Here is a 27,305-nt window from a genome sequence, read left to right as displayed (position 1 = left end):
CAAAATAATTAGATAAAAAGTCAAAATAATGAGATAAAAGGTCATAATAATGCGATAAAAAGTCGAAATTGTGAGATAAAAAGTCGAAATTAGAGATATTAAGTCACAATAATGAGATAAAAAGTCGAAATTGTGAGGTAAAAAGTCGAAATGATGAGATTTAAAGTCATAATAATGAGATAAAAAGTCAAAATAATGAGATAAAAAGTTGAAATTATGAGACTATTATTTTCATTTTTATGAGAAATGGGCTTCCATAGTTTGAGGATGAAAAGTAAAAAAGTAAATAAATCGATGATGATAGGATTCACTGGTTGGGAACTTTTTGTAATAAAATGTTAACAACATGCAAATTCCCGATTATGTTTTTTTTTTTTTTTTTTTGGACACGCTTGAACGATGCATTGGTTGAAATCAACCCCGGGCAGCCAGTGTGTAACAAATCCAGAACAAATGTGTACTTCACTCACTGGAGCTTGGGGATGACGTGTCCATGCCTGAGAGGAGGGCTGCATATGTAATATAGTCATACACCTTCCCTTTATTATCAATCAGATAAGAAAATATTTCAGCATGATAAAGTAAACAAAAAAAAAAAAAACAATCGTGTAAAGCACATTTTATGAAAATGATCATCTTTGGTCTAACTAAATAAATGTTTGAGTCAGTTGTTTTGAATCTTACTTTTTAACGATCTTTGTTGCGGAGTGAAATGGGCGGAGTCATGTGAGAGCATAATCAAGATGGCCACCTTCATGTCTGAAAGGTAAGACAAAGCGGATCCGCTCTTTTCAACGTGAATTCATCTTCTGTTTGGTAAAGTCTCGCTGCACGGGCGGGCTCAGATTATCACCGTGGTTACAAACTAAGGAAGTTCAGCCGGCAAACGTGCTATCTCTGGGTCCGACGGCCCACCAGGAGGAATCATAACGGGGAAGTCGACATCCCTTCAATTGAATTAGCAGCTTGACAGGTTAGCTCGACGTCCTGAACCACCGGCGTGATTAACAATGGCACTGCTGTCAGACAAACTGTCCTAAGCCCCTCTCTTAAAGACTCGGGCTTTAAGCTTTCTAAATGATTCATTCTCGCCTGTCTACTCCTCTTTTTCTTTCTAATTTCAGATTTTATCCCCGCTGAATTTAGCCCGCATTAGCGGATGCGTTAGCTCACTAATGCTATATCCTGGCACCAGGTCAAGCACGTCAGATCATCCGGCTGTGATATCAATTTGAAGGTCGACATTAAGTCTTTGCATGCAGGCCTCCTTAATGGTTACAGTGAACGATTACAGGAGCACGGTTCAGTTTGAAAACAGGAGGTCTGTTTTAATGAAATGTTAGCACTTCAAAACGGGAAATTGTTACATTTTTCTGCCTCTCTCTCTCACACACACATACAGACCAAAGTCCGTGTGTGTGTGTGTGTGTGTGTGTGTGTGTGTGTGGGCTGTACATGTTTAACTTCTTCACTAGGTCCTTGTTTGAAATGTGTTTGAGCAATACCAACATTTAAATTGGATAAGAAGCTTTCAGTCGCCTTTGCCTGTTTGAATTCATGTTGTTTTTATGTTTCTAGGATGGCTACTGTCTTGGTGCTGTGGCTGGCTGTGTGCCTTAGTGGGACATTGGCTGTGGACAAGGGCAACTTTAAGACCTGTGACCAGAGTGCCTTCTGCAAGTGAGTGCATGGAAAAACACACACACACACACAAGTGAACTAACTTAAACGTCTGTCAAAGAAAAGCACAATTTGTTTTTTTGAGATATCAGCGACTGATGTTCACTCAATTTCAAACAGGCGTCAACGAGCGCTGAAGCCAGGTGAGTCTCCCTACAGAGCCCTACTGGAGACCATGGAGCTGACCAAGACTAGACTCACCTTGCAGCTCACCAATGACAACAATAAGGTAAATCCCCACGAAGAGGCGCAGTAAAAACATCATTAGGATTGATTGCTTAACATCCGGTCTCGTGGGTAAATTTAAGAATGGAAACTATAAAAGGAAGTTGTATTTCAAGCCATTTTCTCTCATAGATAAAATCTCTGTGAAACATTCGTGCCAACCTCAAAAGCAGCGTTTCCTGTGTAATCAAACATAAATGCTGATTATAGCAAGTGAAGGAAATAAGATGAAACGCCCTCGGCTGAACCAAGTTGAGCTCTTCTCTAGTGGTTATAAGAGAATCCTTTATTGAGCCCACGGGGACCATTCACATGTTAAAGCAGTAAAAAGATGAGAAAAAAGGCCTACAATTGACTACAAATAAAAATCAGTCAATTTTTATTTGTATAGCGTCAACTCATAATATGTGTTATCTCAAGACACTTTACAAAGAGCAGGTAAAAAGACCGTACTTATTGCTATATTACAAAGATCCGGCCTATCCATCATGAGCACTTTAGCAAAGCAGCAAAAGTTACAGTGGTAAGAAAAAAACTCATGACGAAACAGCCTTCACAGGCCGGTGAATAGAAGAGCATAAATAACAGAATATATTCACGGTACATAAAATTCAAAAGTTCAAAAACTGTTGGTGAAATTCCGACATAATGACATTCTAAAGAGGTTACTCTTTATCCTTTTTTTTCTTCTTTACCTCTCCTAAAACTCTCACATCTCTCCCTCTCTCTCTTTCTCAGGTGCGTCTGCTGCTGGAGCTTTACCGTCTCCAGGGAAACATGACAAGGGTGAAGATTAACGAGTTGAAGCCCCTTAAGCCTCGCTATGAGGTCCCAGACGTGCTCATCAGAGAGCCACCTACTGAGCCGTAAGTTTCCCAAGGGTGTTGTTTACTGTTACCTTACTGGATTTTTTTGGCTGTACGCTTTTAAAAAAGCTGAGCAGTCTGATAAGAAACAGAACCTACAGCTTTAAGACACTGAGGAGACTATAGAGTTAAAGTTTTTGTCTTAACTTTTTCTAAACCAAAATGTCCCTTCCTCTCTGTCCCCTCAGCCTGTCTCTCCTGTCTCAGGATGAGAACGGGGTGGTGTTGTCTCTGGGGGTAGAGTCTCAGAGGGTCATTGTCAGTGCCAGGCCCTTCAGACTGGACATCATGGAAGGCCGGGAGGTGCTGATGTCGCTGAACTCACGCGGCCTGCTAGCCTTCGAGCACCTGAGGATGCGCAAGGACACGTGAGAAAACCACGCATGCACACACGCTTAAAAATGCCAGCCCTCTCTTTTGAATCCACATCTTCACTCAGTGGATGATTTCTGTTTTTGTTTCCATGAAATGGTTTGGTTTTTTTTGAGTATTGTCTCTGACTCGTTGTTCTGTCCTCTTCTCCCTATCATCCTAGTTTCTCCTATAAAGTAACTAGCACAGTGGCTAGCGTGTGGGATAATATCAAGAGGGTATTCTCTAGGTAAAGACCCTTAAGATTTGTAAGTGTGTATTCTGTTCCTTGTGCTAATGCTGCCAGTAGTGACAAAGAATGTAGGGACTCCCATCAAACCGAGTACAGTATTGACCCTCAAAGAAGTGTGAACGTGAGAGAGGGATGTGGGTGAGTGTGTGCATGTTGGTGTTTAATTGAATCCAGATTGAAGGGTTCACTTCAGACCCCTGTTATCATCCTTATGCTGTTGAAGGTTAATTTAAAAAGTGATAGCCTCTCGTTTGTTGATTTTTGGTCTTATTTCATGAAACAAAGAAAAAAATCATCCTGATCATGAAAAAAAAAAAAAACATTCACCTGAATCATGTGGGTTCACCTGTCTCTACTACTGATTAAAATGTGCCCCACTCTCTGGTTGGATCGGTGTCCTATTAACTTAATCAATCATCTATGTATGTAGACTGTCACTCCAGCAGATCTAACAATGCACCTGCATGGCTCAATGTGTATGTTGACCAGATGTATAAGCTGAGATCATTAATAACTGCTAGAGATGATAAACAACTTGTGACAGCAGCTGTGGACCCTTTGAGATGGAAGATAAAATCTAACATTTTCTGCCTTAACACACATGAAGTCTGTGTCCCACCAAATAGTTTGTGTCTCTTCTACTGCGATGATTACTCAGTGCAGAACAGCAAACTCTCTCTTTGTGGTTATTCTTGACTTTTATGGTCAAATCTGGACATCTTCTGGATCATCTTTGAAAATGTAAAGCCATACTCTCATTATAGCGGAAAAGCAACATTTCTGTCTTGGTGGTGTAACAGTCCTATGCTGATGTTAACGGTGCTGCTATAATTAATGGAGGCTAAATTAAGGAATTGTACAATAATACACTTATTGAGACTTGAATAGAATATCATCCTTCAGATTTAGTTAGACCATTAGTACAATACGCTGTTTGAGCCTCGATCTGATCTACCGTGAACACTAACTACTGTTGGCATTCACATTATGGCCTGAAGGTTTCAAAAAAGAGCCTGTTTAATTTAGAGACTGATGCTAGAAACATTTTTCTCTGTTACTAGTGTTTGGTTGTGAGACTATATGTTTAAAAAAAAAAAGAAAAAAAAAGTCATTTGTGGCTCCAGAAAGGTTTGTGCGTCACATGATGTCATGTGAGTGGACTTGTATCAACTGTGGTTGAACAGTTCAAGTACAAAAAAAGAAAATATAAATAACCGTGAGTGCCCTGAACAGTTCTCTGTATCCTGCTCTTCAATTCAGCTCAAAGCTAGTAACAGGTTACTGAAATATTAGCTGGTACTAGCATGATATACCCAAATCTGTGTCTGAAATGTTGGCAGCCTCCTCTTGAAGTGTGGGTAATGTTGCCTCCTTATTTTTGCCAATAAAGGAGAACATGAGGTCTAAAATAAAGATAACATCCTCAGTTGTGCTGCACTGACTTACTTATTTTTTTTAACTGTCGGTTTGAAGTCAAACAACGTCATAGTAGTGCTAAGCACAAGGTATTGACCGAGTGCTGTTTGCCTTAGTAAATTGAACTTAGTCACCCCAAGTTCGAAAAAAAAAAAAAAAGTCTGCCTTGTTTTTCCGCTGAAATGTGAATATGGAGCAACAGCTGATTCTGCAAGGAGCCTAGTGGGTGAAACATCGCTCAAGCCTCTTGAGGTCCTGTCCCATGATGATTAGCTTTAAATAGCCACAAAGTTGGGATTTGCCTAGTCTCCTTTCTCATTAGAATTAAGTAAGTGAGGACCATGTAGAGCATTTGTTTGTTGTCATTGTAGAGTCAGGGGGCATTCACCAATCTCCCAATTTGTATGTCCTTTTTCTTTTTATCAGTGTAATTATACTCCTATATTTTGTCACTTTTCACAAGATGGCATGACTTCGACACATCTTTTTTTTTCCCCTTATATTCCAATCCTCACCTCTCCTTCCGTTCTCTGTGCCATGGAGCAGTCAGGCAGAGGCTGAGGGCGAGGGCGAGAAGAAAGACGAGGCCGACTCAGCAAACCAGGCTGAGGTACGTCACACAAAGATCATCTATCCTTTTTTGCTCTTTTTCCCTTTACTTTAACACACCACTTGTTTGCTCTGCATGTGTCAGCGTATATATCGCACTTAATTTATGTCAATATTCTCTGTTTTCCTGCCAGAAAGCAAAAGAAGAAGAGGAGGAGAAAGAAGAAGAAGGGATGTGGGAGGAAACATTTAAATCTCACTCTGACGGCAAACCTAATGGTAAGTCCGACTTATATTTTAAGTTCTAGCTACTTTTGCCTCAATTAAAAGTGTAATTATGTCTGCACGTGTGTATTAGTGATGTGTTTTCAGTGATGTATCTTAGAATGAGTCTTGTTTGAGATCATGTTTTTGGTCAATATAATTGAAAGCTTGTAGAAGGCAGATTTGGTTAATACTCTTATTACTTTCTCACATGTTTTCCCTTTAACTAATAACTGTTTTCTCTCACCTCACAGGTCCATCTGCTATTAGTTTAGACTTTTCATGGCCAGGTGTGGAGCATGTCTACGGCATTCCTGAACACGCAGACACCCTCAGGCTCAAAACAACAGAGTAAGTGTGAACGAAAAGTCATACCTCAAATGAAAGAAAATGATGGGTGAACGTGTGTGTGTGTGTATACAGTTAAAGATTCTCTCATCTCAAACATGTTCCGTTGGATAAAGTCATGTTTTTTTTGATGCAGCAATGGAGATCCTTATCGACTGTACAACCTGGACGTGTTCCAGTACGAGCTGTATAACCCTATGGCTCTTTACGGTGCTGTCCCAGTCATGTTGGCCCACAGTGCACAGCGGACCACCGGTATCTTCTGGCTTAATGCTGCTGAGACCTGGGTTGATATCAGCTCCAACACAGCTGGAAAGGTATGTCCCTTTTTTCTCCTTTTTTTTGTATTTCCTGACCCTGTGTTGTTCCTAAAAGATTCACTAACACTCTGACTTTTGTCTCTCTCCAGACTGTGTTTGGGAAAATGCTGGATTATGTGCAGGGCTCCAGTGAGATCCCACAGACAGATGTGCGCTGGATCTCTGAAAGTGGCATCATTGATGTTTTCATAATGCTAGGACCGACACCCAAAGATATCTTCTCTCAGTATGCCTCTCTCACAGGTAGGAGATGGATAAACACCTAAAGCCTTCTTTCCAATGCCAGGATTTCCTGGTATTTAGAAGAAATGTTTCAAAGCCGAGCGCTTAACTGACCATTTTTTCTGAACCTCTCCTCTCGTGTCGTCCCACAGGCACTCAGTCCTTCCCTCCCTTGGCTGCTCTGGCCTACCATCAGTGCCGCTGGAACTACAATGACCAGGAAGATGTGCAGACAGTGGATGCTGGTTTTGACGAGCACGACATCCCCTATGATTTTATCTGGCTGGACATCGAGCACACAGATGGCAAGCGCTACTTTACCTGGGATCAACACAAGTTTGCAACACCGAAGGACATGCTGCAGGGACTGATGGACAAGAAACGCAAGGTACAGATGAAAGATGAACCCATCACTGTACCAGCCGACAATGACAGGATCCACTTTCTCATGAGTTTTTTCCCTCCAGTGTCAATTTTGCCCCTTTAACTGGTATGTAAGAATGTTTAAACTGTTGATAGATGTTCATGTTTTATTTTTGCAGATGGTGGCCATTGTAGATCCTCATATTAAAGTAGACAGCAACTACAAGATCCATAATGAAATCCGATCTCGGGGTTTCTATATCAAGAACAAAGATGGTGGAGACTACGAGGGCTGGTGCTGGCCTGGTGAGTGATTGGAAACTCAACATCAATCACCTTACATGTATAGAAAATGTCTCAGTGCTATCATTATTATTAAGATGAACATTTTCTCTCTATTTCTTTTCTGTTCTTCCTTTGTCTCTTTTTGGGATGGATGTCAATTAGGTAGTGCCGGCTATCCAGACTTCACTCGTGCGGACATGAGAGACTGGTGGGCCAGTCAGTTTGCATATGATCAGTATGAGGTGAGCCTTAAGAACACTTTTCTTTGACTAGTCTAAAAATCAATTAAATGTTGGCCGTTGCTATGCCAGCTTACTATAAGAAAGGACATCGTTTGATTGTATGTGAAATGTCCCTTTATATGCAACATTCAGGGACATATTCTAGGGACTCTGAGCCTTTAAAGGGACTATGTTCAGTGTTTCCCCTACCATTCATTTGGAGGGTTGGCCCGTCCCCTCAAAGCAACATCCTGCCCCTGCATAAGAAAGGCATAAACTACTTTATTTCTAGAATATATCCATGTTTTCAGTGATGTGCCTGAATATGCTTAAACATGCTCGTATTTTTGGTGAACTAATGGACACAATGTGCCTGAGCACTGACTGCTGAAGTCTGATATGCAGCACTGGTCATGCAGCACTCGTCATGCATCACTCGTCATGCATCCAACATAATATGCATTCAGTTTGATTTTCAAAGTAAAAGCCTGATTAGATTTTCTGTGGAGAGACTATCCTTGTTTTCACACGATGCTTTCACAGTGCAAGTTCATTGATGCTGCTTGTTCATGATCTCTGTGACTGAGTTGTGAGGTGGAGACTCCCCCTGCTGGGATTGATCGGTAAATGCTGTGGACATGTAGAATTAGTCCCACCAGTCTAAGATTTTAAACATTGCCTGATACACTGGAAGTGTCTGTGTGGCAATAAAAACAACAACTTGGAGTGCTGAACTAGTTGACTTTTTGGTACTGAGATCTTAGTTCAAACTTTAAAAACTATGAATGTGGACCTGTTAGTTTTAACAAGTGTAAACTACACTTTGAGCTACTGTAGCTATTTTTTAATTGTGGTTTTATTTTGTGAAGACAGACAATAGGCGGAAGAATCTTGTAGTTACAAAGGAAATAGCTCTTGGGACTAAAAGTTCTTCAAGTAGCAATGACTGTATTCTCCCCTTGATATCTACATCCAAATTCTTCTGTTATGAGTCGCTGAAAGAACTGAAGTTTGTGGATTTCCTTCAAGTTTGAGTTCTGTTTTTGAATTCAGTATGGTACCTTTGTATTATTTGGTTTGTCTGGCCGTCAGACTCGTCACTTCTCTGCTCCTTTGTAGCACTTTGAACTGCAGTAGAATTTATCTGAAAGCGGCTATATAAATAAAGTTTCATGTTCACAATGTTTGTCACCCATCCAGGGTTCTATGGAGAATCTTTATACATGGAATGACATGAACGAGCCCTCGGTCTTCAATGGGCCAGAGGTCACCATGCACAAGGATGCAGTGCACGGAGAGTGGGAGCACCGTGACGTGCACAACATGTACGGCTTCTATGTGGTGAGTGCGCAATTCGTCTCTGGCTTTGTGTAAAAAAAAAAACACAACTTCCTGTTCAGTGTACAGATGTGACAAATGTGTGGTTTGTATTTAATCCTCTTTATGTATTTCATTTGGTTAAGTAGTTATGCATGACTGTAGCTGGACTGTTCATCGACTCGTGCATGTTAGTACAAAATAAAATCATCTGTTTTCATTACATTTGGAGACTTTGGACGGATGAAACAATATTGTCTATTTTGTTCTGTTAACATTTCCTGACATTATAAGTACAATATTCAAAAAAAATGTTTGTGATATTATTGTACTGTCATTGTCCAGTATCTTTTTAAAACAAAATTTAAAGATACTCCTCAAATCAGATGAGACATTAAAATACTCCTCATACCCCACTGACTGTCCCTTGTACAAACCTGCAGCAAATGGCCACAGCGGAGGGTCTTATCCAGAGGTCCGGAGGAGTCGAAAGACCGTTCGTGCTGACCAGAGCCTTCTTTGCTGGGTCACAGCGCTACGGTAAGCCAATTACAGCTTCTTACAGCTCATTAACTGTAACGTCTGTTTACTTGGTAGTTCCTCATCTAACACTTTAGGGAAATATGTTTGAAACCTTCTGTGTCAAGCTACATTAGCAGAGGAACTTTAGACTGCAGTCCAATACCCCATTGAGTATGTCCAAGTACATATTGAGTGTACTACTGCAGCTGGTTGCATTTTTGCAGACTGCATGACGTACTGTTTCTTGGCACACAATCCTGTGTGCGGCAGTAAACGCATCACATCAACTAACAAGTGGACTTCTTTTAAACTCAAAGGCAATATTTTTAAATGAATTCGAGTTGTGTACAGCTGACTGAATTTGATGAAAACAAAGGGGAAGTTTAGGTCACATTTTATGAAGTAGTATCTCCTAACTGTTTTAATTCTACATGCCAATTACGCAGCTGAAGTGTAGCTGCAGTACAAACTCTAAGAGACAGTATGTGGTTTTGAGCGCATGGTGATTAATGTGTGTGTGTGTGCTGGTGTCTGTAGGTGCTGTTTGGACGGGAGATAACGCTGCCGAGTGGGACCATCTGAAGATCTCTATCCCCATGTGTCTGAGCCTGGGCCTGGTTGGAATCTCATTCTGTGGTGGTGAGTATCATCATACTGTCTGTCTATCAGGTCAAAGTCAAATAACAACCTGCTGAGATCAAAGTCAAACTGGTTTTGTTTGAGATTTTACAATACTATTAAGACCACGGGAAGTTAAACCAATCTTATTGTGAATTGTGTAAATATAGAAACCACTGCAGATGCTCTACAGTATCTTGTATTATAAGGGAAAAAAAGGTTTATTATGAGGTCAAGAGTCAGCTCTGTTTATTTGTTGATTGTTTCAGCTAGTTCAAAGTATATATTTTTTTCATCCTTTCTAAATCAAGGATGTGATTTGCAGTTTAAATGTAGCTCTAATGATAAGAATATGCATCAATACTCTCATTAACACGTCAATAGCCAACCAGCCTGAAGATCCACCGGCAGAGTCACAGCACTGACTCAAAGTGAAGCAGGACTGTAAAGCAGCTTCTTTTTTAAAGGAAGAAATGCATCCATTAAAATGAGTGCACTCAGAATAATCTGATTTGGACACCCCCCAGAGTGTTTTTTCATGTTGTCATAGAAACATTCTCAGATCAGCTGCATGAGGTGTTACCATGGTGAGCTCTTGATGGTGTTACCATGGTGAGCTCATGATGGTGTTACCATGGTCTCGATGTAGTTAAATTAAAAATGTATGACGCTCGCGTTAATAATCAGATCAGGTCTTTTATGTCAAAGCATGCATTATTTCACCTCCATAATTTAACCATGAGCTCTAAAAACATTTCCTCCTCATCTCATTATATTGGCTGTCTAAACCTGACACTAACCCAGACTCCATCTGTGTCATAGCTGATGTTGGTGGTTTCTTCAAGACGCCAAGCACTGAGCTGCTGGTGCGTTGGTACCAGACCGGTGCTTACCAGCCGTTCTTTAGAGCTCACGCTCACCTGGACACACCGCGCCGTGAGCCCTGGCTGTTTGGCCCAGAAAACACTGCGCTGATCCGTGAAGCTGTGCGCCAGCGCTACACCCTTCTGCCCTACTGGTACCAGCAGTTTTACAACACACACCACACCGGAGAGCCCGTTATGAGGTGAGGACTAGAGTTATTTTTTATTAATGTTAAATACTCAAGGCAGCAAATCATTTTTCTAATTCATAATTTATAAACAAAGTGTAATGATACAAACCCTGTTACAGCATCATTTGAAAAATAAAATAGTGTGAAGAATATTGAAGTTTAAAAACTGGTGTATTGATGTCGTGTATTTACACATTTCTGTAATTTTCCAAAATTTAACATTTTGTAGTTGTTTTGAATTCACAGCAAATTTTGGCTGAATGCTTTCACACACATAAGGATATAGTTCATGTTATTCAGCTCAGCTCACATCTACATATTTGTCGCAGACCGCTGTGGGTGGAGTATCCTCAGGATCCTGCTACTTTTGCTTTGGATGACGAGTTCCTGATCGGTGAGACACTTAAACTTATTTACCCTACCTTGTTTTTAAAAGATTAATCAAGATCGCTTTCTGAATAGTGTTGGTTAAATTACATGCAGAATCTCTGCAGCTGAGTGGTCCAAATATGGCCACCTTGAAAACTGTATGCTGTTCTTGTGACATCATGTTGATGTGATGTGTTGGTTGTTGCTCTCCTTTGTTAAGCGTGGGATGAGCTGCGAGGGCAAACTAGAATGAAAACTTGAAATCAGTCATTACAGTGTGGCAGATGTAATTGTAAAATATCATCTGATCCACTGATGCTGCACAACTCCGCTGCAGGGAAAGACTTGTTGGTGCACCCAGTTACTGAGGAGGGAGCCAGGGGAGTCACCGCCTACCTGCCCGGCAAAGACGAGGTAAGAGGGCTCGGCACGGAGACTTTAAAACATCATACAGATGTTTTCCTTCTGGACTTTGTTCTGTTAAGAAAGTTTTTTTTTTTGTTATAGGAATGGTGACAGTAACATGACCATCAGGTGACCTAAACTTCTTAAATGTTGTATGTTCCTCAGGTTTGGTTTGACGTCCACACCTTCCAGAAGCATAACGGGGCTCAGAACCTTTACATCCCCGTCACCATGAGCTCAGTAAGATACCCGTGCTTAAGCTGCCTTCTTAAGTTTTCAATTGTCTGTCTCTCTCCTTCTAGATTTGATACACAGCGTTCTGTTCTTCTTTTCAGATCCCGGTGTTCCAGCGCGGTGGCTCTATTATTCCCAGGAAGCTTCGAGTTCGTAGGTCCTCCACCTGCATGGAGCACGACCCCTACACTTTACATGTGGCCCTCAACCTCCAGGTAAATATCATCTACTGCTACGCTGATGTGTGCTCATTTGTCATACTGCATATCTTCAATCTAAATGCTCTGACCTTTTATCTGGCAGAGAGCTGCAGTGGGTGAGCTCTACATAGATGATGGCCACACCTTCAACTATGACAAAAAGGAGTTTATCTACAGAAGGCTGACCTTCGCCAACAACATCCTCTCTTCTGTGTGAGTGATGGATCTTCTCTGTTGTATTTATGCCTTTGTTTTGGTACAGTAAGACGGTAAAATACAGAATGACTGCTGAAACAATACAAGAGATACACTGTAAATGAAAGGGTTCTAGTAATAAAAACAAGGAGAACATGACTTAAAACAGGGTTGCAAAACCACTCTCGTATTTAATCCATGTTTTTGCTTACCCCACAGTAACCTGGCCCCAGATGCCCAGTTTTCCACTCGCTCCTGGATTGAACGTATTGTCATCCTGGGCGCCAGTAAGCCCAGCAAGGTTACCCTGAAGACTCCTGGTATGTGCTATATACAGCATTTCTCTCGAGTGTTATTTCTTACAGATTAATCCAAGAAAAGTAAAAAACTGAATGCTCTGTTGAAATAGTCTTTAGCTTATTCACATGAGACAGTTGAGCAGGTTTGGTATCAATTTAATTGTAAGAGTGCAATGAATACAAAGGCTCAGGGGTTGAATTCATGTGAACACTTTCACTAAACATGCATACAAACGCATGTATATCCATTTAAGATAGTTTGTTGCCATAGTATTGGAACAGCTATTGATATTTACTGACATCTTATTTAAGATCAACATTCTGTACATTACACAAATAAAAGACCCCTCTATGGGAAGAATTACTACCTGCTTTCAGAGAGAGAAATCTCCTTTTCAAACACTTTTATCTCTCTGAATGTCTCTAATTCTCTCTTTCTGTTTTGCAGACGGTCAGGAGAGCCAGGTAGAGTTCGACTTTGACGCCTCCATGTCAGTATTGACGCTTCGCAAGCCTGGCATGAATACAGGGCTAGACTGGACCATTGCCCTTCAGTAACCATGGAGACAGAAGACTGAGAGGAGGAGCAAATGACTGAGCTGGACTGAACAGCAGGAGAGAACAGACACAAGGCACTGACACTGACAATGAACGAAGAGCAGGAAAACAGGACAGTGAACACATGGACAATAAAGAACATGTACACACACACACACACACACACACACACACACACACACACACACACACACACACACACACACACACACACACACACACACACACAGTTTAAGTTTTCATCCATTCACACACAAAGACACACAGACCCATGTTGACCTGTTAGACCTGAGCCACATGTCGCCATGTCTCTCTTGTGTTCAGTCACACTTTTAATACCTAACAAAAAGGGTTACTACTAGATAGTTTATGTTTGTCAGATAGTTGAAAATTAAGTAACTCAAATCATGCCATGTTAATAAATCTTTGGGCTTTAGAAGAAATCCAGGCACTTTTTTTTTTAATTAATTGTTCACTTTGTTGTCTGCTGGAGATGAAAGATCAATGTGGGAGGATTGTTGCTGTCTAAAATGAAGGTTCACATTCAAAGCACACGCTCCACTTGCTGGTTATTCCCCATAACTGTTTCTGACCTGATGCTCTTAAAAAAAAAATTCCATTTGTCTTTCTATCATTTAGAGCTCAACCCTCTTTTGCGCATACCCTGTTTCATATACTTGGGGATGGCTTTCCAACGATCAGCTGTGTGGCTCTAAAAAAGCACTACTTGAATTGTCCTAATGCCACAAAATCGAAATGATTCATCTTCCATGCCATTCCTTTCCAGTCCATTCTTGTTTTGCCTTTCCCTGAAGTTTTGCGGAATTTGTGTGAATGGAAATGATTCATCATTATTTCTACACTGTGGGCTGGATCAGGTTGTTAAACTGCTGCACAGAGAGGGTTTTTTTTAATCTGATTTTATGTGTTAACTTGGCAATGGGAATCGCTTCAGGGGACTGAATTATTCTGTTGATGCGCTTTCTTTGTTTTACCAAGCTCTTTTCTCTGCCATGTTTCCTAGATTATTTTTAATGCACTTATGGAAGATAGAGGATTTCAAGGTTGTTTAGATTTTCATGTTATTAGAAGTCAGGGCATTGAAGGATTTCCAGTTTGTCATTTGGAATCTTTCTGAAAAGATTAAAACAACTCTTTGAAAGGTTTTTGTTTAACAAAGTAGATTTCTTAACAAAATAAATGAATGCTCTGTGATCATCAATATAGAAATGATTGTCTGGAGACTGCATGGTGTCCTGACTAGTCAATTCATCCCACTTTTTAGGAGTATTGTTTTTCTATGAGTTTGTCTCCTTGATTGTTTTTATGATCCTAAATGTACGTGTTGTTACAGTTTTGTTGGCGTTGGCTTGAATTGGAACAAACAAAAGTGAAGGCGCAGACTTCAGCAGTCAATCAAAGTTGTCAGATGTACTCAAAGAGATGAGACCAAGTGAAAATAAAGTTGACCAAATTTAAAATAAGTCCCTCTTTTTGTTTAACTCGAGGTCAGACAATAACCTAATTACATCTCTGGATTTATTGTGACTTTTTGTTTTTGTATTTGTTGTTTTTTGGGGGTGTTTCATATTTTCTTAAAGCCACTTTGGTTTCAAACAAAAATATTTTGGGTGGTGGATCACTTAAAGAAACATTTCATTTTAATCAATGCTGAGCCCTCGATGAAATCTCTATTTTTATTCACTATGGAATTAAATTGAATAAAAAATGGAATTGTGTTGCAACAAAAAACTCGAACCATAGTCCTGTTGAAATCAAATTAATTTAAGAGGTGGAAAGACTCTTAACTTTCCTGAAGTTATCTACAAAGAAAAATGTTGGTGACAATAGTATGCTTGTGCTTGCAACCTTCTAAATTTACACAACATATTTTAAAATAATTCATAAACTATTAAACCCGAGTCTGACCAGGTAGGATGTGTTGAATTATGCAGAAAAATCAATCACAATGTAATGATGATCTGAAGTCTTTTAAAAAGGAGATTTTTTTGTGAAAAATGTTTTAATGAAAATGTAAACATTTAAAACAAAACTGTATGACTACATGTCAAGAAGAATGACATTGATGTGCAAAGTTGTGCTTACAAAAAGTGGTTGACAACAAATTATTTGTGGAATAAAAACAGGAAAATTCGATTAAACTGGCAACACTAAAGTATTTACTATTTTAAACTGACTTTTTAAATTATCTCCATATTCACCATGACGTAACAGTACGTTTTTGACTCCTGAATATCAACAAACGCGGGTTTTTGTCCTTCAATATTTACAGCGTGGGCTTTAATCCGCACAGAACGCATTTTCAGAACACCTGCGTCTTGTCGCGCGTCGATGACGTCAGTGCGACGTTTCCATCATGGCAGCGGAGGGCTGTGAGGAGATGAGCGGCAACGGGGAGCTCGCTGAGTCCTCAGGTAGTTTTTTTTTTTTAAAAACGTGGATGTAATTATATTACACTTTTTTTTCTCTTCCAAATATACCAATCGTTTTTGTTTCATTTGGAAGAATTTTGAATAAATGCTAAAACCCGACCTATTTAAACGACAAGTATGACAGGCTAGGCTAGGCTAACGTGACTGCAATAACACCACGAAACACCACGAAACAGTAGCTGTCTTTAAATAACTCTAACTAAATGTTTATCACATGTTCAACAATGTAGTGTGAGGCTGCTTCACTCATCTTGTCTCAAAGTAGATTAATAATGTCCAAAACTACTGGAAGACACTGAAGTCAGTACAAAGAGTTTCAGTTCATTGAGCTTGTGATGAATGAAACACAGATTTGTTTATGTCAACAACAAAAGCCCTGAACGACCTATTTAGTTTCTGTTTTGTCGATTTTTATAATGTGTGAGCCTGGGGGGGCAGTAGTTAGTTTGCTTTCACGTTAAACTGTTTTGATTGCTCAATATAATCACAATAAATATGAAAGATTTAGTCCCACCCTGGACTTTAATTTGTTTTGAGAGGATTCTCAAACAAAAGAAACATTTTTCAGTCTGTGTGATTGGTTAACTTCTTTTTCGTAAAAGGAAAAAAAAAGATTTCTAATAACTCAGACATGCAGCATCCATGTGTTTTGTCACACATGGATGGTGTTATGATTACCTTTTAACATGAATCTGTCCAAGAAGCAGGTGAACTGAGAAGTCTGTTATTGATATCACATTGCGTCTCCTGTAGAGGTTAGTTACATTTTCAAAATAAGCGTCTTTAAAAAAAGTGCTTTAAACTAGTATAAAGAAAGCTCGGTGTCATAAATCAAAAATGAGTGTTTTTCACGAATAAAAACAAACAAACCCTAAGAGTGTTCATTGCTTCTGTCTGTTTTATTATTTGATTTAAGCAGAGGCGCTCAAGTGTCTGTTTTCTTTTACACCATATGTCAACACAATGAAGAGTTGTTGGTTGTAAAAGTCTAGCAAGGTTGAATATGTTCCATCATTTAATTTGTGTGAAAAAATTGTTTTGTCAATGGTGGTGGTGGGGAATTGAAATGGCGATGGCATTTGTGGGTTTTTTTCTGTTCATTCATTGATGGTGAATGAACAGATAGTAATGTCTGACTCCCTGATCAATTAGGTAGCTTGGTCAGGGAATAGTAGCAGGGTCAGACTCCACAGGTAGCATGAAATAATCACTTTTAAAGCATTCTAGTGCAAACCTGTGTGTTGACTTTTAACTTATGTGCTTGTTGCTGTGTGTGAATGGGATTATAAATGACCTTTGACTGCCCTGTCTTCAGCCATGGAGTTGTCTGAGGTTCCTATGCCGCCACCAACTGAGATGGAGGAGACGTCAGGAGAAAATGGCGGTGCTGCTGAGGCACCTGAAGCCTCGGTGGGCCCTGAGCCTGTTCCCTTCTCCATGCCCCAAGCTGCAGAGGACGAGGAGGGAGAACTGCCTGCAGACTTTGAGCGACTGTGGAAGGCTGCCCAAGATAATCCTCAAGACTTCACCTGCTGGACCGACCTTCTACAGTACTGTGAGCAAGAGGTGTGTGTGTGTGTGTGTGTGTGTGTGTGTGTGTGTGTGTTGATTTTTACCGGCGAGAAAGAGGGAGACAATCGCAGGAAACACAATGAATCTCAGTAGTGAGGCATGACATCCTCAAACTTTGAAATGGTTGTCTCTAGCATCCCCATGAGGCCATGCTTAGTGTGGTAGCTTGCTGAAGCGCCATGTGACAGTTACACTTCTTTTTTCCCCCCTCATCCTCTCAGGGTCACATTACAGCATCACGCAGAGCACTGGAGGCTTTCCTTGCTCGCTACCCCCTCTGCTACGGCTACTGGAAGAAATTTGCTGATCTGGAGCGTCGTGCCGGGTATAAAGACAAAGCAGAGGAGGTAAGGCAGAAGAAAAGAGCTTACAATTGTTTGATTCTTTTTCCACACACTATTAAAAATAATTGTAAGTGTATTTAGACGTTTTCCACCCTGTTTTTTTTAAATGCTAATGTTCATGGTTTTGGTGTGTGTTGTTCCAGGTGTGTGTTCAAGGTCTCAAGGTGATCCCTCTAAGTGTAGATCTGTGGATCCACTACATCAATCTGCTGCTGGGAACACTGGACATGAACCTGTATGATTCGCCTACACGTATTCGAAGGTAGATGAACACTTTCACACACACCTTTTTTTAACTGGGCTTTTTTTTTTTTTGCGTAGGTTTTTATACCACATGCGAGATTAGAAGTTAAAGAAAATAAACCACTGGACGGCAATCAAGCTGGCATTTTTTTTTAAGCTTTTTTGACATTTCAAATATTTTCCAATCTGGACCCTTAGTGTGTTTGAGGATGCGGTGGCAGCGTCAGGTCTGGACTTCCACTCAGACAGGCTCTGGGATCTTTACATCGAGTGGGAGAAGGAACAGGGGAACATGAGGAACGCAGCAGCCGTCCTAGACAGAGTCCTCAAAGTCCCCACCCAGCTCTACAACACCCACTATGACAAGTAAGACCACACACACACCAGCATTTCTTAAAATAATATTATTTAACCCTTAAATCAACTTTGGTCCTCTGGGTATCCTCCTCTTCTCCTCTGGCTCCAATACCTGCTTTTTCTTTTTCCCTTCTTTCAACATTTTCTTCTTATGTCCACCTCCTTACCTTTTTTTCTTCTGTTAGGTTCAAGGAACACTTGAACAGCCACGAGCCCAAAGAGGTGCTTACCCAGGAGGAGTACGAGGAGCTGAGGACATATTGTCGTCAGAGTCAGAAGGCAGAGCGTGCTGAACAGGCCCAGGAGGAGGAGGAGGAGAGACCACCGGGGGAGGAGGAGCCTGTTACACCAGAGGGCACAGACACTGTCAGTACCATTGTGTATTCAATCAGAAAATTCTTCCAATATTTATTGTATAAACACACAAATGTAAACATAGGTCAAATTTTAAAATAATGTCTCTGTATAGGAGGAACTGATGCAGAAGATCAGGGAACAAGTGCTGCTTCGAAGGGACAAAGTGTACCAGGACAACGAAGGAGAAGTCCGCAAGAGATGGAACTTTGAAGATGCTGTATGTATTGTTTTTTTTTATCCAATCTTCTCGACTCTTGTCAGTTGATCATGGCATGAAAAACTTTATTTTCAAGGCATTTGTCCATGATAGAAATGTAAGATCAGTTTGATTCCAGAGTTTTGGCTCATATAATTTAAGTGTACCAAAGCCCCTTTTGATGTAGTTTAAGAAGCTGAACTCAGATGGTCTGTAATAACCAAAATGATTAAGGATCAAAATGCTTGATCCAAAACAGCAGCTGCTGTGCATTTTACAAGTTGTTACTGTAATCCCAGAGCCTGAAGAGCGAAATCGTTCTACAAACCAGAACCCTAAATTCCTTTTTTGTCTGCATCGTCTACACAAGACCAAAAATATCACCAATTTAAATGTTCTTGGCATTGAAATTGTTTACAGTAGAATCATTGCTATTTCAAGGTTTTAATGGAAAGAAATGGCTGAAAGAAAATAGCTAAAATTAGTTTTATTGATAAAGTTGCTAACTATTTCTATTACTGGCTGCAGATTAAACGCCCATACTTCCACGTCAAGCCACTAGATCGGCTTCAGCTGCGGTCATGGCACTCATATCTGGACTGGGAGATTGCTCAGCTGAACAAGGACACGAAAGACCCTACTTCAGGTGACTAAACAACAAAGCTCACAACTATATCATACACTCTCCGGGATCCTGTGGACATCTGAAAGAGACCACAGTTTGTTTTTCTTCTTCTAGATCAAAATGAGGCAGCTACAGAGGAGTCAGAGGTCACAGCCCAGCCACAGGAGGGATCAGAGGATTCTGGGGTTGCCCATGATGACCACAGGGTTCGAATCCTCTTTGAGCGCTGCCTAATCGCCTGTGCTCTGTATGAGGAGTTCTGGAACAGGGTAAGGAGAGAAGTGTATGGGACGGGACCAATAAGAGAAAGCACACAAAAAAAAAAGGGCATATTATAAATGTATTTGTATATCTTTGTATTTGTCGTTCAGTACACTCAATACCTGGAGGCTCAGAGTGTGGACGAGGCACGGGCTGTTTACAAACGAGCCTGTGAGATCCACTTGACATACAGACCCAACATCCACATGCAGTGGGCCACCTTTGAGGAGAGGCACGGTAAGACAACATCAAATCACATACACTCTACAATCCCAACTGTATCTCTTTCTTCTTTCAATGACATTTTAAATGTTTTTCATCAGTCTTACTTTGTCGGCTTAACAGTCAAGACTACTTGTTTTGGGTGTGTAAACATCTTTTCATCACTGAAAGAGCTGTTTACACATTGAGTAAAGAAGCGTCAAAGTAGACTAAAAATAAATGATCTCTTAATTCAAATTTGTAGTCCATGTTTACAAATTTGCATTCTTCCAGCCTATTCTTGGTGCAACTAAAAACTGAGTGACTCTAATCTACAGACTCCAAAATAGGTTAAACAAGGGAAGAGGGGATCAATGATCAATGATCAATGAAAAACACCTCATGACAAAGCCATCTAAAAATAGAACTTAATCTTACTCTTAAAGACACTTGTGTCCCATGTCATGAACCTCCCACACATTAAAAATCCTTGCCCACCCACCGTCTCCACCAGGTGACCTAACAGAGGCTCGGCGAGTGCTGGAGGCCCTGGAGAAAACCCTGCCTGGGTTGGCAGTCGTCCGCCTTCGCAGGGCCGCTTTGGAAAGACGAGATGGTCAGCTGGACCAATCGGAGGCCTTGCTTCAGGAAGCGGTGGCAGAGTCCAAGGAGAATCCCACGTTGCACGCTTTCTACTCAATCAAACTGGCTCGTCTGCTGCTGAAGGTGGGCAGAAACCCCAGCAGAGCCCGCGGGATCTTACAGGACGCTCTGGAGATCAGTCCGGTGAGATCAGTGACCAACACTCCCAAATTTGCCCTTCAATGTAATGTTTGTATTGTTTCATCTACTATTTGATTTGCACTCATCACTTCACATTTGATAAATAGATTATGTTGGGCACATTGCTAACTTAAATCCCCCTCATACATCCATGTTTATTAATTAAAAGATAAAGTATCTCTAGTTTTTGATTTCCTCTGTCTTCCCCTACCTACCTCAGGACAATGACAAACTGCACCTGAACTTGTTGGAGCTGGAGGTGTCGGGGGACCCCTGGGCCTCCACTGAGGCGGTGCAGGAGTGTGTGACGCGAGCTCTCGCAGCTCCCCTGGCCCCACACACCAAGATCCTCTTCTCACAGAGAGGTCTGCAGTTTGCAGAGGACTACAGCAACTCTATTCAAAGGTCAGAAGTCCTCTGATTGGTCATAATTACTCTCATGGTACCTTATCAGAATCTGAAATACTATGTTTATTCCAGGGGGAATTTGGTTGTTACAGTTGCTCTTAAACACACACACACACACACACACACACACCATTCATCATCTTACTGTTTCTTCATCTTCTGATTTTGTCCTCTACAGTGTGCTGTCTATGTATGAAGAGCACCAGAAACTTCTAAAGGAGCTGGGTGGAACAAAAAGAGGAGCAGAGAACGGGTGAGAAGGATATACAGACTCCATATAAATATATATATATATTGTATTGTTTTTTAATTTGTTTTTTTCTGTACTGTACACCTCCACTTGATGCATGAAATTGAAGATAAGATCATTTTATCTTTCCCAGCCGAGGAGGAACTGTTGAAGACAAATAACATTTGAAGTCTGCTGTGAAACAATATATTCACATTTATTCCTGAAAAACGTATTTGCTTTTTAGGGACGAGGACCCAGAAAAGCTCAGCACAGGCGACGACGGCTCTGCTGCTGATGTGTCTGAACAAGTCCCACCTACCATGCCGCACGTCCCCATCACTACACCTCCTCCTCCTGTGATGGGCGCCGACATGAGTGCACAGGCCGGCTATGGGGCATATAGCAGCTGGTACCAGGTAGGGTTAGAAATATTAAGCAAACAGCAACATTTAGAAAATAGACTTTTGATTCTTCTGATCCTCTTGCACCTTAAATGATAAATCTGAACGATTTTGGTTTAACAAGTTATATTTAAGATGTTGTGTACTTATTGCCTGTTTGTTGGTTCTTTTCTAGCAGCCGCAGTACGGTAGCTATGGTTACCAGAACACCTGGAACTACAACCAGGGCTACTATCCTCCCAGCTAAAAGAGTTGACAGTGTTTTGGACACTAAATCAGTTGGACCTGGGAAGATTTCTCAGCTGAACATCAAACTGAACTTTACAGTGCTGCAGGTCCACCTGCTGAAAAAAATAACATCCCAGCATCCTTTCCTCACCGTCCTTCCTCTGAAAAACCTCACTGTCCTGGATTTTTTTTTTTTAAAGAAAGGCTACCTCATTTGAGGTCTTTTAAAAATTTCTGTCATTTTTGATTGTTGTTTCTGATGGACACGATTGATGATGAAAGGATACCGTGACACCCATTGTCAGCACATTAGTGTGTCTCCATTTTAATTGGAAATATTTTTGTATTTGATAGCAACTCCTTGGCTCCACATTTAAAGGCATCCAGCTTTATTGAAATTGACAGCTGATGGACGATTGATATTTTTTACCATTCCAGAATAGGATATTTGTTTTTTCTAATGTACATAAAGGTGTTTTATAGTGTGTCAAAAAGAGTTGTTTTGTGTGGCTTGTCTGTTTACTCGCACTTCTGCAGCAGCTCCATATGAATTAAGAGCAGGGGAAGAAAATGCCAGGATTAGTTCTGGTGAAAAAAGTGACCCCTGTGTTAAGGATTAAAGAAAAACATGAAATCATGTATGACTTGTAAAAAGAAATGCAGTCCACCATCGTAATTCTCAGTCAGCTTTATTGTAAGTAGATTTGTAATGATAATGCAGACAGAAGTTTTGATATATTTTAACTTAAAAAAATGGCAAAATATGTCAAAATCAGGAATATCAGAACTGTTTCAGTACTTATGTGGTACTTTGCTATTTAAGGATCAGGATAAAATTGAATTCTTTAGTGTACTGTTTCTATGTGATGTTGAAAGTAATATCTGTTTGAGGCCAGCAATCTTCACTTCACTCTTGAGTGAGAAGGAATAACTCTCCACCCCCCTGTACACAAACCACCTATATCGAGTTTGAGGCGTCATTCAGTGAATTAACCAATCAGTTTTATATTCTTACTTTCAAAAAGTTGATTAAAAACAGTTAAAACGCCATGTGAATGCAACCTCAAACCAAATCTCTCTGCTTCAGTTCAGTTCGCTTGCTTATTGAGTGAATCTTAAAGGTTGTGGCTCTGTTCCCAGATCAGTGTTGTGTCTGTTGTCTCTAGTTGATGATGCAGAGGGGATGAGGTAGGCTCAAAGACCAGGTCATCCTGTTCTCACTTTTTGGCAACCACCAGCACAGCTGAAGGCACCAGACCTTAAAAAAACAAAGAAAAAAGCAGAAATGAAAATCACACTGAGAGTCGAAACGGGCCAAAATAGTGCTCAACAGGCGAAGGCAATCGTCGAAAATAAAACTTAGCTCACCCAGTTCCTTGAGGGGCTTCTCCATGTCCATTTCAGTGTAGACATGACGGGGGTAGGGCGACAGAAGCGTGAAGTCCTGACCCTCAAGTATGTTGCTGTTCATCTGAATGTAGACACGCACTGCCGCCAGCGGCTCCTGAGCCTTAAAGACTGTTGTAAGGGTCGAGCCGTCCACCAGGCGTACCTTCAGAGCAGAAAGTAGAAAATAAGCTAATGTAGTAATGCGTAATGAATATCTGTTGACATAATGTTAACAAGTGAGGTCTCTAAATGTGCTGTTTTGATACAAGGATGGACAACAGTTGTATGCGAAATGTGATTTGTGGAGAGAACAGCAGCATTCAGGAGTAAGATTGTAACTGAAGCCTGTACCTGTATCTTGGACTCATCATACTCCTTCTTAGTGGGTGGAGGTCCGTGACTGGTGGGTGATGAAGGACTGGGCTCAGCTGGCTGTGACGATGTGGCCGTGCTGGTGGTTCCAACACCTCCAAACTAAACAAGTTTAAAAAAAGATATATTGTTGTAAGCAGTTGTTGGTTCCAAAATGTTTTGATTAGAAGTGTGAAGGTAAGAAAGGATGAGTAAAGAGCCCAATGATCCAGTTACCTTCTGTGCTCTCTCCTCTCTGTCTCGTGCAATCTTGTCTTTAACCCTCTGCCTGAAAGACAGAAACACATCAGGTCAGCGAGAGTCATGAAGAAAGTAGAGCAGGTCGAAAGCTTTACATACTTTGACAGTCTAAGGGATCAGATACTTGTACCTTCTGAGAGGAAGTGTCCACTACCATCTTGAAAACCCAGTTTTGTTAAAGGTAAAATAAATATATATATATATATATATATATCTTTAAAATATTCCTACATTCCAAATATCTTGTTTGCAGTGAGTAACACGGCCTTAACAAAATACAGACTATAACAAAACCTCTTCATTTCTGGCCTCTCTCCATACTGTTAAACATCAATATCTTCTGTAATAGTTGACCTGCAACTTCACACAACCCCTGAAAGAACTCGGACAAGATGAGTGACGACCTTAAGATTGATTCATTTTTAGCTTCAATGAATCTACGTAACACTACTGACGAACAAAAAGACAAGTTAATAACTGAAAAAATAGAGAACTGTACGCAGCAAAGATTCCCAGCTTTAATAACCCACCTAGCCATATCAGAGGTAAATGTAAAATTAAATAGGATGCTGAACCTATGCAGGTATCAGGGGATCAACTTGTCAAAAGATGTCACTATTTGACCTTAATCACACTCCATTAAACTCAAATCTCAATTTTTTTGAGTTTGAGCTCCAGAGTAGAGTCCATTCAAATTAACATTCTGCTACAATTGCTTCATCTACTCCATACTCTTGACGATACAGACTCAACTCATCATGAAATTGAGTGTGATCAAATCGAGATACTTATGGCAAGGGATAAACCGAGGATCAGGTCTTAAACTTTATCATCATTAGGCAGAGAACGTGATGGTATCGGCCTCCCCTCCTCACAAGAATCTCACTCACAGTTAAGGCCGTTGATTCGCTTGTGTTCACCAGTATATTCTGCACCATAAGGTAAAAGGTAAAACTGGGAATCAAGTGAAGATCGTCTGATTATTAGGATGGTACATTTCACTTTTTTCATGAAAAATTTTCATTTTTGCCTCATTGAAATACATGTTACAGAGGAGTTCAAAATGTTCTTTTAAAAGAAGGAAAATTGTAGAGACTTAAACTGTCTTTGTGTGTCTGTACTTTATCATTTTATTCCCACTGGTTTATGAAAAGTGCTGAATAATTTGAGTTTCGATGAGTTTCCGACCTTGCTAATTTGTCCTCCATCTTCTCTCTCCTGCGCTGATCAGCGAGTTTTTTCATATCATCGTCCTGTATCTTTTGGCGAATTTGCTGAAGCTCTTGGCCCTGTCTCCGCCTCTGCTTCTCCCTTTCCAACTCTTCTGCACGCTCTCGCTCTCTTCTCTCTGCCTGCTTAGCCCGCATCAGATCCTCCAGCCTGAAAAACAAACACCAACAATTCAGCTACTTCCATGAAAGACCAGGCGTTTAGCATTTTTAACCTTTCTTACACATTATGATCTCTCTAAGCAGAAGAAGAAGGAATAAAAAAAAAAAAAATCAGTTGTCGTTTTCTCTAATTATGTTAACATTGTTGGGTAAGGAGAAGAAGCGGTAGGTTGGACATTCAGTACAGATGGGATGCTTTGTGTCTGTGCTGAGTAAACTCAAACCTTCTAACTTGCTCTAGTCTCTCCTCCTCCGACATTGGCTTCTTTAAACTCTCCTCAATTTCCCTTTGGGTGCTGTCTCCACCAGCGGTCCCTGAAGTGAAAACAAAAGCACACAAGAAAGAGAAAGAAACAGAGGTTGAAATGTGTTTCATGTGGTACTGCAATGTCTCACTCTCGACCACTAATCAAAGCAAAAGTCTAATGCTGACCTAACACACTTAACACCTTCACAATCAGTGTGGTCAAAGAAATCCACTAAGAGGTGAAGAAACCAAGAAAACGTTTCATATGAACTGCCTTGGTGGTTGAGTACAAAGTGAGTTTTCTTTTTTTTTCTTCCTGACCTTCAGCTGTGTCTGCTAGTGTCAGCTGATCCGTGGTGGACTGGCTGTCTGCTGCTCCTCCAAGGACGTTCGCTGCAGGTGGCACGTAGGGCTCATCGATATCTGGGTCGTTCTCATGTTCCATTAGCCTGAAGAAAAGAAAACTGAACAGTTAAAAAAAAAAAAAAAAAGCTGCAAAACTGCTTCGTTGATCACCAGATGGTGGAGGGTCTTCATCATCTAAGCAGTTCAACGCTGACTCACCAGTCCATGGCTGGTTCTATTCCCATGTTTCCTGTTTTGGCCACCGCCTTTTCCCTGAACACATAAGAGAAAGTTAAAATAGGTTCTCTAAACATTTTTTTTAACAGTTTCACTTTCATTTTCTTGGTAGATGTCTCAAATTGTGGACCAGGATGATATTTGGATATGGTGTGACTCACGCTCTGTTTTTGTCAAAACCCATCTCCAGCAGACTCTCCAGTGTTGTTAACTCTGCCATTTTGACCTGAAACATAAACATCAACATAAACTTTTGACTTATAATTATACCACTATTGCTGTTGCCTTATAATTATACCACTATTGCTGTTAACACAAGGTAAACTGCATTACTGAGCCTTACTTCTAACCCAGTTGTAGAGAAATGAACTATCTTCAGGTAATGTAGCTCATTGCTGTGTGAATGAGCTACATTACCTGAATAGTCAGACTTAAGACAACAGGAACAAATTAATGTATTTCATTGTCAAGCAGCCCGATATAAACATCTTTTATTCTTAAATATGTGCTCTGTAGTTGTCGCTATACATCATCACTGTCGGGATACTGAGTGCGAAAATTAGCATAGAAATCGCTAGCGTTCAAATTAGCTCAGAAACTAGCAGCCTTGTTTCCTAGCTCGATTAAAAAATGACCACAAACTCGTTCAAGCTCTCGATCACTAAAGCTACAAATGTGTGTTTCTATCTAACATTTAAAGACACACGAGTCTTGTTTTATTTGCAGTAGAGATCACAACAGCCTATGTGCTCATGAAGACAACGTTAGTTAGCTACTCACACATCAGTCAACACCGCCTCAGCAGTACGGAAACTCACATGGGTCAAAACGCACAGGAAGAGAACTGCGAAACTTCTTCTTCTTGGTGTTTTCTGGCGATGGGCAAACAATGTTTTGGTTCACTGCCGCCACCAATTGGTGGATAATAATAATAACTAAAATCTTTAACGTCAAATTTCTTCATTAGTTATTTAAATTAATATCCATAGTCCTGGTACTTGTCCATACAATTGTCTTTGTAGAATTTCACGTAGGCCTAAGCCTAAATCCAGTTTCATCTTCATTTTTTAATGTCTCAGTGTCAGTTCCCTTCTCTCAGTCTCTTCGGTCCCTTTGGCAGTGAATGATAATGTGTTCTTCTGTTTCCTCTTGTTGAAAGAAAGCACAACTTTTTGAAGGATGTTTCCCTATAGCCTATGTCATTCTTGTTTTGCCAACTTGACAGCCTCCTCATTTCCCCTCAGACCTATGTGCTGAAGCCCACATACACACAACTGACATACCTTGTT

General features: G+C 40.5%; 3 protein-coding genes across 6 annotated transcripts; 2 read left to right on the top strand and 1 right to left on the bottom strand.

The window, feature by feature from the left end:
• Positions 1–641: 641 nt before the first annotated feature.
• Positions 642–14,618, top strand: ganabb (glucosidase II alpha subunit b). 3 transcript variants are annotated; one of them, XM_020635791.3, is made up of 25 exons: positions 642–766; positions 1,579–1,680; positions 1,801–1,909; positions 2,644–2,771; positions 2,960–3,139; positions 3,307–3,372; positions 5,338–5,401; positions 5,535–5,619; positions 5,859–5,955; positions 6,089–6,269; positions 6,362–6,515; positions 6,647–6,882; positions 7,037–7,163; positions 7,305–7,384; positions 8,564–8,704; positions 9,124–9,220; positions 9,740–9,841; positions 10,643–10,886; positions 11,204–11,268; positions 11,581–11,657; positions 11,814–11,888; positions 11,984–12,097; positions 12,186–12,295; positions 12,497–12,597; positions 13,025–14,618. In XM_020635791.3, exons 1-25 carry the CDS (start codon positions 744–746, stop codon positions 13,132–13,134), a joined length of 2,868 nt encoding a protein of 955 aa, XP_020491447.2. In that variant the 5' UTR covers positions 642–743; the 3' UTR covers positions 13,135–14,618. The 3 variants fall into 3 exon arrangements, with proteins under 3 accessions (XP_020491447.2, XP_065814495.1, XP_065814494.1); XM_065958422.1 differs by lacking the exon at positions 642–766 and adding an exon at positions 774–973; XM_065958423.1 differs by lacking the exon at positions 3,307–3,372 and having other exon boundaries at positions 644–766.
• Positions 14,619–15,462: 844 nt separating this feature from the next.
• On the top strand, positions 15,463–22,291 carry si:ch211-114c17.1 (pre-mRNA-processing factor 39). Of its 2 annotated transcripts, none has more exons than XM_065958424.1 (15): positions 15,463–15,569; positions 16,903–17,153; positions 17,381–17,506; positions 17,647–17,765; positions 17,945–18,112; positions 18,289–18,469; positions 18,573–18,677; positions 19,185–19,302; positions 19,396–19,550; positions 19,653–19,779; positions 20,258–20,529; positions 20,747–20,931; positions 21,113–21,187; positions 21,411–21,582; positions 21,746–22,291. In XM_065958424.1, exons 1-15 carry the CDS (start codon positions 15,512–15,514, stop codon positions 21,812–21,814), a joined length of 2,181 nt encoding a protein of 726 aa, XP_065814496.1. In that variant the 5' UTR covers positions 15,463–15,511; the 3' UTR covers positions 21,815–22,291. The 2 variants fall into 2 exon arrangements, with proteins under 2 accessions (XP_065814496.1, XP_020491477.1); XM_020635821.3 differs by having other exon boundaries at positions 21,743–22,291.
• A 177-nt stretch (positions 22,292–22,468) lies between these two features.
• On the bottom strand, positions 22,469–26,855 carry ubxn1 (UBX domain protein 1). The gene is made up of 10 exons (XM_020635822.3): positions 26,797–26,855; positions 26,178–26,242; positions 25,999–26,052; positions 25,756–25,883; positions 25,412–25,502; positions 24,985–25,176; positions 23,773–23,824; positions 23,536–23,658; positions 23,164–23,347; positions 22,469–23,053 (listed from the first exon to the last, which is right to left on the bottom strand). Exons 2-10 carry the CDS (start codon positions 26,234–26,236, stop codon positions 23,013–23,015), a joined length of 924 nt encoding a protein of 307 aa, XP_020491478.1. The 5' UTR covers positions 26,237–26,242; positions 26,797–26,855; the 3' UTR covers positions 22,469–23,012.
• Positions 26,856–27,305: the final 450 nt, after the last annotated feature.

Source organism: Labrus bergylta, chromosome 9, assembly GCF_963930695.1.
Source record: "Labrus bergylta chromosome 9, fLabBer1.1, whole genome shotgun sequence".
NCBI classification, from domain to species: domain Eukaryota; kingdom Metazoa; phylum Chordata; class Actinopteri; order Labriformes; family Labridae; genus Labrus; species Labrus bergylta.
Note: the sequence above shows the minus strand (reverse complement) of the source record. Positions and strands in the feature narration are given on the sequence as shown.